The 12,633-nt window shown below is 32.3% G+C and overlaps 1 protein-coding gene across 1 annotated transcript; it reads right to left on the reverse strand.

Moving 5' to 3' along the window:
- Positions 1-7,582: 7,582 nt before the first annotated feature.
- On the reverse strand, positions 7,583-8,268 carry LOC149528966 (uncharacterized). Its single transcript, XM_089811727.1, has 2 exons — positions 8,089-8,268; positions 7,583-7,995 (listed from the first exon to the last, which is right to left on the reverse strand). The coding sequence occupies exons 1-2, from the start codon at positions 8,169-8,171 to the stop codon at positions 7,689-7,691; spliced, it is 390 nt and encodes a 129-aa protein (XP_089667853.1). The 5' UTR covers positions 8,172-8,268; the 3' UTR covers positions 7,583-7,688.
- Positions 8,269-12,633: the final 4,365 nt, after the last annotated feature.

Raw genomic sequence — 12,633 nt, forward strand, 5'->3', positions numbered from 1 at the left:
GCAAAAGAAGGTTGGGAATGACTCCAAAAAAAGCTTTGATGGACATCACCTCTATATGGGAACCTTGAGCATCACTCAATTGGTTGGCATAAAGGAGGCTCTTTTGAAATTTATGAAAAACTTTTGAACATTATCCCATCCATACTTATGTGGGACATTTGGAGAGAAAGGAACATAAAAAAAATTTGTGATCCGAAAATGAATATAGCATCATTACTAAATATAATAGAAGCATGTATAATAGTAGTCATGAATAGACTTCAAGGAAAATAGTAAAGATGAAGGATCCTTCAATGAATGGGATGGTGTTCAGTGAAAAGAAATTGGAACAAGCTTATCAATCCATCACTAGTATATAATAAGTACAATCAAGAAGCGAGGATAAAATGCAAATGGGAACCTTCATGGAGAGGATGGTCAAAATTGAAATTTGATGGAGCATCTAGGGGAAACCCTGGAAAAGTAGGAATAGGATGTATTTAGTATGGACTCTAGAAAATGGGTCACTAAAAGAGCTAAGTCTATGGCCATCATCACAAATAATTTAGCAGAACTAGAATCCCTTCAAGAGGGACTTCAATTAAGTTTAAGTTTAGGAATTAAGAAACTAATAATAGAAGGGGATTCCCAAATTATTTTGAATGCCTCAAGGAAAAGGAATACCCCAAATTGGGTGTTGAATTTGAAACTAGAATATGTTCTAAAATCATTTGATCTTATAGAAGAAACAAAAATTTAGCATATATTTTGAGAAGGTAACCAAAAGGCAGATTATCTAGCAAAAAACTGAGTAGATGGTGAGGATATATAAATATATCAAAACCTGTAAATTCATTACCTAATATTATTATCCTTTGTATTAAGTATACTAATCTCACATCTATATCTTTTGGAAACATCAACTCTCAGTACCTTGATTATTAATTATTATCGATATCAAATAAAAAAATATGGTAATCATGGTTGAAAATTTTTGTAGTCGAACATGGAGTTTAATAATCAAAACTTCATAGATGTCTAGATCCTTCAATTCAGGATACCTTTGTAAATATGATGTCATTGTCTTTATTTCATTATCTATCACTTTTTTCCTAATTTTTTGGTATCTGTCTTAGTGTAAGCATAGAGATGATTTTAGTTGTCTTTCATGCCCTAGAAACCTAAAACATGGCATTTAGGGGAAATGTAACACCTGAAAGGTGGAATAGAATCCCAAATCCAAACGATGATTTGTCTACAATAGTCATAAGCATGTATTAGGAGAGAAAACTTTCAATTATGATCTTACATGGTGTACTAACTACTTAGTAATAGGGCCTTTTATTTCTTGATTGGCTAGGGAAAACATTGGCCATACTTAGAGGATTAGCCTTTTTTTATAATATTTTTGACCCTACATGTCTAGAGGTTTAGAGAATGTTATTCTTAGTATTAACCATTACTTAAGGATTCCTCTTCTAGAGGTCTATATGGGCCATATTCCTGGTATCCTAGGGAAAGCTAATGTTTATAGGCATTTTATTCTATCTATAAGGGATAATGTTATGTTTTATCAAGCATGGCTGAAGATGGAAGCCAATATAAAGTTCCTTCTATGCTAGAGAGGGATCGTGGAGGAGTAGAACATGACATGGCTTTAGAATTATCTAAATTTGTACTTTGCATAGATAGAACTGGGGGTGCATTTAGATAATCTGGAAGATGTGAAATTTATTCTTCCAAATTTATTCAAGTAGTCTTATATGTTTCCTCCAGGGTGTCTAGTAACAAATATTAAGGAAACTTTGGAAATCATTATGGTCTATGTGGAGAAGGAGGAGGATTAGATCTTAGGTGGCTAGCTATTAGGTTATTTTTTTGTTTATATTGGGTTCTAGTGCTTTTTTGGTTATGCATTCGTAGGGTCATAGTTTTTAATTCTAATAGATATCAATATTTTTTATGTATCGAATGTTCCCCTTTGTATTTTGGGGATCTCTGGTTTGTTATAAATTTGAATATTTGTTTCGATTTGATAGGGCTCAGATATTGGATTTAGTTGCATACTTTCTCTTCCTTCTCTGGTTATCATAGAATGTAAACATTTGACAATATATAATACATCTTTGGTAATTTCTATTTGTAGTATGTTGTGGTGTGTTATTGGTCTGAAGAAAAATCTGTTGATTGATATCTTTGTTTCCCTTTTTTTATGTTTCTATCTATGTGCTAATTGTAAACAAAGTAATTTTGAAATTTTTGTTATGTCATTTAGGGGTTCTTATTCTCCCTTTCTCCTATTCTATCACTGATCAATGCATATGGGCGAGTAAGTTTGGCAAGGTCCTCATTGGGTTTGTATTTGGAATTATAATTTAGATTTAGATAGATCTTACGTTACCTTGTTTTAAAGGTTGGATTCTCTTGAACAATCCTCATATCTTATTTGGAGCTTTTATCTTTTATCATTTCTCCTTCATCTGTATAGTAATGTAGTTTTCTCCTTCTTGTATTCCCAATTATTTTAGGCTTTAAGCCCTCTAATCTTTTCTTTTTTAACTTAACCTAATACATGGGTGTGAGTTATCTTCAAATTAAGCATTGAAACCTAATTCTTAAAAAGGAATCAAAATCCTTAAATCAGGATCAGAAATAAAGAAATCAATGGGTCTAGCTATGAAATTATGGATTTTCTACTAAAATCTCATTTCAGTTATAGAAATGAAATAGAAGGTAAAGGAAGGCTAAAATTATCATCTTGGTGATACACCCAAGAAATTAAGGAACACACATTCAAAAATCAAAAAAATTGTAATGTTAAAATTTCTCATGTATATGTATGAATCATGGTGAAAATAAGTTGGGGTATGCCCCTTTTAAATTTCAATTTGCATAGGACAAAAGTCCTAGGTGAGACTTGAGGTTTTCTTCTCTGCTCTTTCCCACTAGTGTCTATTTGAATGGAGAAACATTATATTGTTATTTTATTTTTCATCTATATAATGAAAAGGCCTTAGCCATTTATAGATAATAAAAAAACCTAATAGTATAAAATGACACCAACTTTCATCTCATTGCAAGGTCAAGATCTTTAATGAATCTTGATAGCATAAATTTGTTTGCAATTGGATGTCTACCATAGAGAAATGCATGGCATAGGGTGAGATCACTCTTGATGACAAATTCTAATTTCTCAAAACTAAAGATCTATAGCATCAATAATATTTGGTCACTCAATGAAAAAGTACATTTAATCCAATCAAAAAATGGAATAGATTTATCAAATCTCAAATAATGAGCTCTATACTCCTAACTACAATTAAGATACATGTTAGGTGGTATCAGCTACACTGAGGATATAGAGTGTTTTTATAGTATTATATCTACTAATTCAATAGACTAGTGATGTCACACAAAGAGTAGGATCTAGGTGATGTAGTCATCCAAAAGATTAAAAATCAAACAAGGGAACAATGATTACCACTTAAATAGTATGTGATTGCTAAAATTATCAATATAAATTTTTTGTCACCAACCACTACTTTGGTGAACAAGAATGATTTGAAGTCAATTAAAATATGACAAAAAAAGTTAGTCAATATTTTGTGAACATTATTTATAAATCATAATACAAATTAAAATTCAATAAAAACACCATCAACTAAAAAATCTCTCCCCTAAAATGAGATCAAACATCTCTATTCAAACTTTTTTATGCTAGTCAACAATGCCACAACACTAGACGTTTATTTTGATCTAATGAAAGGAATTATACAATTAATATAAAACTATAAAGTATACCATATTTTTTGTTCATAATTCTATTACTTAAATGACCTTACACATATTATAAACATTGATTTTAATTTTCTTTTTGTTATTATACCTTGTTGTCTTTGGAACTTTTAATTCTTATGTGCTTGGATTTCAAATATTTATAATTTAGTTTTGATGATTCTTGGGATGGACATTCTAATAAAATGATTAGTCTAGATATTTGTATAGCATGGATGGTTTTCTTTTTTTCCCAGGAATCAAGTTTAAGTGTGTGATGTTTAAGCCTTCCAACCTACAGATTAACTATGGGTCTATCAATTGTATTTCTGTGTCAATAGGTCTCACTAGGTTTGTGTCACTAGATTTGTGTATTCTAGACCAATCATCCATATATTTTGACACGTATTTTTCCAAAATCCTCCTATCAACATTGTACAGGAACTATGCTACACTCTTAGATTAATAAAACACCTATTGATTAAGAAATGTTGAATAAAACCTAGCGAATAACTAATTAGACTTTTGTACACCATATTCCAGCATTTCTAGATAAAGAAAGGTTCATCGAATCATATTTCACATTTATAGAAGGGAAATGTTATAGGTCTTTTACCAATTTAAAGGAGTCATAATTACTAAACATTTAACCATTAATCAAGGCTACCATACTCTTTTCTCTAGAAAAAATAGGCACTTAACAAGACTGATGGTAGAAGTTTTTGTCACAATGTGCTATATGTATAAACATCATAAAATGCAAAAAGAAAACTATTAATCAAATAGGGATATGAGCTACAGTAGAAGATATCGCTAAAAAATGATTTTGTAAAACTCAAAGTATGGTTTAATACACATGATGGTGAGAATAAATAGACCTATTTTATAGCATCATCGCAAATAAGCATAATGAGATAGTTCTGTTAATTTAAGAGATAAAATGAGAATACACAAAATAGAGACAAGAGATGGGATATATTGTGGTTAACCACAACTATGGCTACATCCACACCGAGAGTAGAGAAAATATATTATTCGGTCATTGTAGATTACAGCTTACATATACAAGGCTTTGCCCTTATATTTATACATTAGTCTTCAAGAGAAGATGAAGAGACAAATAAGAAGAATGTGAAATGAGTAGACATGACAGTTGGACTGCACATCCAACAATCTCCCACTTGAAGTTCAACTCATGCTACAACCTCATATTTGAATATCCTCTCACTTAAACTCTACTTTCCCTTACCAGATACCATAGTAAGAAATTGCCAAAAAATAATCTTCGTAGCTAGAATAACAACCACAGCTAATTGTTAATCACATCCAACTATCCATACAACATCAGTAGATGTATAATCACATAACCAACCCATACAATAATTCACCAAATATACCAACTTCCAACAAAACACACGAAAAGGTCATTGATGTGCGAAAAAGCTAGAAGACCATTATAAGAAAATTTAAATCTTATGTGCAATGTCAACTATAAGTTGACTCAATCTACCAATCAGCACATAGAAGGTATAGCATTAACTTGAGATGATCCGCAAACTGCAACCAACCTGCTACAAAAATAGCATCTTCCAAGTCCTTGTGAATAGACCACATATTTTTGTTAAAAAATAATGAATTACAACAACAGTAGATGAGCTCAAAAAACTCTTGGAAGGAACACTAATGCAAATCATAGCTCATCCTTCTATCAACACCATCAAGTGCCCAAGTTTGTCAAGTATGATCTCCTTTAACTCCTCATATGCGAGCATTTAAAACACCCAAACACCATGAATGAAATCTCCTATAGAAAAGAAGATCAAATTGCAAACTTTCCAAAATTAGGAACAATATCAACCATCTCCTTAATGCATAAGGTGATAAATCTACTGAATAGACCAAGCATAGGGAGTGAGAATGCTCCTCCAAGATACAGCAAGTCTCAATGACTCTTCTCCAAGAACAATCTCCGCTAGGTCTATAATGAACTTGCACCCATCCATAGGTGTAGGCTATTCGAACTTCATGCTTAAACCTCCAAAGAGAAACCGTCTCAACAAATGTTCTCTAAACCGAGAGAATTGCAGCCTCACCCAAGCCTCTTAGTTTTCAAGAGCACCTCCATGGTCAATCAGCCAAAGTATTGCATACCAAGAGCACTACCTAAGATCAATTATTAAAACTCCCACTGCATGTCTACATAACTTGGAAAAACCTTATAACAACTTGATCTCCACACACCAACACTCATGCTCAAAGGAGCAAAACCTATCAAAAAAACCTCTATCATGCCAACACTCTAAATAGCTCACCAGGGCACAATAACAATCATCTTCAATCGTATGGAGGGAACCATCGAATGACAGTAATTTTTCTTATTTTATAAAACTCCCACTACAGTGTGATATTGAACTATTCATGATATCGAAAACAAAATCAGAAATATGATACCAAACATCACACTGGACAGTTATACCTAAAGTTGCAAAATCTCCATAATACCTTTCAGAATCAAGGTCAAATTTAGTATCTCTACATTACTGGTCCATTACAATCCGCCCCATCCCATTCCGGATTCAATCTGCACCCTTCTTGAATATTTGGCGCTCATATAAATTCATCCTCTGTTCTTTCGAAGCTCTTACCACCTAACAATGATTTCAAAAATTGTTTGATCATTGGCTAATATAGATGACACTGACCAAATTTTGAAGTAGAGTGGTATATCTACAATGACACCATTCCTTGTGATGATAGCAGCAACCGTCTCCCATAGTATCCCATTAGAGATGACCAAGAAACCAACGCTGGTTATCACACAACATTGCTACATGGGTTTCAATCTGTCCGCTCACACCTCCCTGCCTCTGACTATGAGCTTGGCTCACAAATGCCATCATTTTCTCATGAAACTCTTCATCTTTTCTAATGCATTATGTACTTGGCGCTCTCTTTTTCCATTGTGCCATTTTCTCAAACACATGCCAATTTAGACACCTTGGCAACCAAATACCCAATTACAGAAGCTATATAGACAGAAGCCCCTTCGGATATTTTGACTCCTAACCGTTGCTATTATTCTCGAGTCCCTTATGCCATGAATGCTTAGAATTTAGAAAGTCTCGCCTTTCTGAGTTTCTCCCACCCAATAAAACCTTTTAGCTTCTATGAACTCATTAGCGACTCTTTCTTCATTTTTTTTGCTGGCATTCATTATGACTACAACGTGAGGCTCTTTCGACACTAGGAACTCACAAAGATGACAATCTGGCCATGGAAACTCTAAGAGTGTTGCGAAGTCTGGCCTTCTCAACCCTGTCAATCTGTATGATTTCTTGAATTCGTACTAGTCTGTTATAAGCTTTTAAATATAATTTGTCATGCTTCTTTCTGGATCTCCTTTTAATGGTTTTGAACTTTTGATAGACTTCTCTGTTCTCTACGATCTTATGTGCTCTGATACCAATTGTTAATTTAAGAGATAAAGTGAGAATACACAAAATAGAGACAAGAGACATGATATATTGTGCTTCACCACAACTGTGACTATGTCCACACTGAAAGCAGAGCAAATATATTATTCAGTCATTGCAGCTTACAGTTTAACATACACAGGACTTTGCCCTTATATTTATACATTAGTCTTCAAGAGAAGACGAACAGACAAATAAGAAGAATGTGAAATGAACAGACATGACAGTTAGACTTCAGTTTAACATACACAGGACTTTGCCCTTATATTTATACATTAGTCTTCAAGAGAAGACGAACAGACAAATAAGAAGAATGTGAAATGAACAGACATGACAGTTAGACTTCACATCCAACAAGTTCAAAAGTAAGTTTGCTATGATATAATTAAAATAGTTACAAGCAAAAAACTTGTTCATTATCCCATAGAGAATTTGTTTCCCTACACTTGAGAAACATTGCAATCAACAGAGAATTTCATCAAGAAGTTTATATCTCTTCCTATTTTTCTTTTCCATACTGTCTTTAAATTCAGGCCTCTTTTTCTTTTTCAGCAATTCGGATATCTTTCCATCAATTTCAAGACAGGATTTCCTCAAATGTTTCTTGCCTTTGCTGTTGTGGCAGTCTTCAAAACCAGAACATCTTCTGACTCGTTTAACAGAGTCCCTGATCGCAATCTTAACATAAGAGGCTGCATCTTCCTGTTGAATGGTGAAACACCAGTCACATACTTTACTCTTACTCTCAAAATATGCTCTGCTGCAATATCTGCATACCCAAGAAAGCAAAAACGAATTACTGAGTTCTTGTTTCTACAATTGAATAAACTTGAAGCTATATGAAGAGTGATTGTTAACTTACTGATGCTGGTAACGAATTAGACATTTTGAGCACTGGAATAAATAGTTCTGGAAGCCCACATCCCCACACATACTGCACTCCATTGTTGTTTCTTCTGTTTTGTCAACGAATCAGATTTTAATACTGCAGGTTAAGTAGCAGTATAGGTGTTTGAAGAATAGAATTCAGAGGACGGGGAAAGTGGTGAGAAATAGCAAAGCAATGTATTTCATTGGAAAAAGCGGAGGAACGTGAGGAAGTAACGTTTGGGTGGAGTTAGCATCGGTGAGCCCGTCTTCAACACGATAGATGCACATGTGAGTTGACTTGACTGGAATAAGCGTTTTACGACTTATATAGATTCTGTTAATTCGGTATTTGTTTCGTGGAGGGTAGCTACTTTCTAGGGTTTGGTTCTTATAAAATAACTCCCCATGGATTTCCATTGCATACAAGTCTACTTAGTCTACGTTCTCTCTCGCTACTAAGGTCCTCGTTAGGACAGTGACCCTTGATCCTACAAGGTGCGTTTTTCCTTGATTTGGTTACGGACCCCAGAAATTCAAAGTGAAGGAAGATTAGTCTAGTTTGATTAGGCTCCACATAACTACTTTTTCATAGAAAGTATTTTTCTTATTATTATAATAGCTATAAAAGTCAATGGAATCCAAGATAAAAGTGAGATAAGAAATTGGAAGAAAGTACATTCATAGAATTTTTGCAATATCTACATCCATTGTTATAAAAGAATTTAAATAACTGGCTTGATTTTATTATTCTAAGTCATTAATTTAGAGGCTCTTTCATAAATAAAATAATCAATAAACTAGATTTTATAATGATTAAGCACAATCAAATTTAGATTATTTCTATCACAACACTTCTCTTGTATAATGAGTAAATATTTAGTGACTAAAACTTCGTAGAAAATTAACAACTTCAATAAAAACATTAAAGAACATGAATATGAACCAATATCTTCAAAATAATATAACAATTGATGAAAGTTTCTAAAATATATATCCCAAAAAAATGACATTAACAAACAAATATACAACGACAATATAAATATTTAAGTGATCAAGCCAAATATAAACCAATAAAATTAATGAGCATGATGAAATATAACAATTCCTCCATAGATTGTAGTGATCACTAGATTTTGATTGCTTAGCCAAGAGGCTCTTCAGTCTCATAAGAGACCCCCAAAACTATGTAAACATATTTTTGTATGAATTACATGATTTTTCAAAAGTAAAAAATTTATGTATTTAGCAAAAAGAAATAATTAGCAAAAAAATATTGCAATGTTTCTTTCCTAACATTCCGAACATAGTTATTGTTAATTATTGTTAGTTGGATAGCTGTTATTTCTGGCCCAAAAATAGCAGTAGTATTTATGGGTAGCTTGGACAGCTGTTCATCCTTATCTATGAATAATAGTTGTATTTATGGGTGGTTTGGACAGCTATTTGTCCACTTGCCAAGAATTAGTAAATGGTTATTATTTACTAATTTTAGAGATTCCTTTTGGACACCTTGCAACCAATTCTATTATTTGTTGTCGAGTTGTCTTAATCTTAGCCGTTGGTTTGATTTAATCTCGGTCGTTGGTTTACCAACAGGAGTAGTATAAAAAGGGGTCATTTGGTCATTTGGAGAAGCAATTTTCAAGTTTTGGAGAAATGTTTACACATCAATGGCAACAAGGTCAGCAAACTTGCAAAGGGAAATCAAATTCATACAAGCATGGATAAATAACCCCAATAAAGATCCTTTAAGGTTAATTGACTGGCCATCAATAAGTCCATCTCTAGTAAATGAATATATTATGCTAGGTTTGTTGGACATGGCCTTCCCTGCATTATTTCCCACTAGATAGTGTCATTAGTTGGAGCCCCATGTATGAAGAATATACCTCCATGAATATGTGTAGCATATTTTTCAATATAGGGATCACCAATTTGGAAAACACCCCAAGTTTAGATATCATATGACGAATATGATACAGAGGCACTAAGCACAGAATTCAAGTATAGTTTTTGCCAAAAGAAATATTCTGGATCTACCAATAACCATAGATGAGTTATGTGAACATATGGAAGATATACCACACACAAAATTTTCTAACAACTTAATACATTTATGTAAAACATTATGGGGGACCAAGTCATACTAGAAAAAATGTCAAGGAGAATTGTATGATCTCCTTAAACAACTAGGAACTCCAATGATTTTCTTCACACTTAGTGCAACTAATTTATATTGGCTAGATCTACATGTACTAGTGCTTGGAACTTCAACTATAGACCCTAGACAATCTAAAACGGAGAACAAAAAATTTTATTGACTACCCTCATATCATTGTGGCTCACTACATGCACCTTAGCCACACAATATTCCAAAAAGAGATTTTAGGGAAAGGATTGAATTTCAAAGACTTTTGGTAAAGATATGAATGGTGCCATAGGAAAACTCCACATGTACATGATTTTTTATGGCTTTGTGGTGCTCCAAATATGGATTCATTACATTGGCATAATGAAGAACAAGTAAAACATGTTGAAAATTATGTTCATCATATTATTCATGCATGGAATCCACAGGCATTTGTTAATGCACACAATATGCAGATATTTTTACAACGGAATAAAAAAAATCTCATTCTAATTTTTGTATGTCAAATGTATATGCTAGAATATTTATTTGTATTTAGGCATTTCAGAATTTTGCGCAACATCCATGTTTGAGAGACATGAGACAACTTTTAGAAATGAATGTTGATCAAGATTATGATAAAATTTTAAACACTATTCAAAGGCATACAATTTGTTTAGAGGGTGCATGTCTCAATAAAAAAAAAAAGGGAAAAATGACTTGTAGGTAATAATATTTTTATTTATTTTTTAGCTTTAATTTTTTATTTAAATAGTATTTATTAATCTATAGCTATTTCTAAATAAATTTTAGGTACAATGCTCCTTGACCTCTAAATATAAATGTTTCAAAACTATATGAAGATGGTGAAAGTGGAGAAATTTTTTTTGAGCCTATGTGAAAGGATGAAAGAGTTAACTCTCACAATCATTATATATTGCAACTATGGAGAGCCAATATAGATTGGCAACCGATTTTGTCAACCCATGTTGTAATTAGATACATTACAAAACATGTAGCCAAAGTAGAGAAAATCTCAGATGCATACCATCAAATGTTGATGTGTCTATCAAATATTGAAAATCCTAAAGATTTTGCTTCCAAAGTGTACAAGAAAATTTTAATAGAAACAATCATTGAAAGAGATGTTGGTGCTCAAGAAACATGTCATATGCTCCTCGAACTTCCTTTGGTTCAATGTAGTAGATGCTTTGTTAACCTTAATGTTTCATGTAAAATATTTAAACTTGTTAACAAAAATAATGAGGATGGCTTTGAAGAAAAGGCATATTAAAATATAGATACATATAAAAGTAGGCCTTCATCTATAGAAATGATCTCTTTGATTGATGCATCAAAATATTGGATATATAATAAAAATAGTAAAAAAGATAACAAATGGTAGCTTAGATAGAAGTTTGCAATTATGAGGGTGTATCCAAGATTTTTTTCAATTCCACCACATGTGTCAGGCATGTTTGTTGATTTTTTCTTTTTTGAGTTCTTTTTGTCTAAACCATTTCATGAAATTATAGTAGATATTGGCAAAAGTAGTAATGAAATAATTTCAAATTGGGAGTCATTGAATTATGATCCCTGGCATGTGAAATGAAGAATAGATGTGGAAGATATAGATTGTATTAGTGAATTAGAAAATGAAACTAATGAGATTCGTCCAGGTAACATTACAGAGAATGAATGGGAAAACATTTTGCAGTTACATCATGGTCAAGCAATGGAAATTTAAAAAATTGATATGCTTGGAAGAAGGGATATCGATAAGCAATTTAATTGGTTGAATCACTACAAGTCTAATCAATATACTATAGAGGCTATCAATTTTATTTGTAGAATGAGAGAAAGTGGATACATTATAAATTTTCAATGTCAACAACAAGTTAATAGTGACAATTTGGGTGAAAAACAAAAAGAGGCACTTGACATTATTATGACACACTACAACGGGGGTAAAAATGTAACACCATTATAAATGATAATTAAGGGTACATCAGGGATCAGAAAATCAATATTTATTGGTGCCATCAATAAATATCTTAATCAAGTAGCACTACCTCATTGTTGCCCACTTCTACTATTAGCACCATCAAGAGTAGTTGCATAAAACATAGCTGGATCTATAGTACATTCAAAGTTGAAAATTAAAGTAAATATGTTTTCTCAGTTAGAAGGAACATGTTTGACAAGTTCTCAAGAAGAAATGAGCCATGTAAGATATATATTGATAGATAAAATGAGTTTTATTTGAGAAAAGTTGCTTGAAAATATTGACTTCCAGTTTCATGAAGCATTTTCTCAAAATGTAGATGTTAACTTTGCAGGTTAGATTTTATTTTCAAATAAGATTCATTAATTAGTAAAAATTAATTTTTGATCTTTATATAATTTTAA

Source organism: Cupressus sempervirens, chromosome 11, assembly GCF_028749045.1.
Source record: "Cupressus sempervirens isolate cs-2001-9-10 chromosome 11, ASM2874904v1, whole genome shotgun sequence".
Classification (NCBI taxonomy): domain Eukaryota; kingdom Viridiplantae; phylum Streptophyta; class Pinopsida; order Cupressales; family Cupressaceae; genus Cupressus; species Cupressus sempervirens.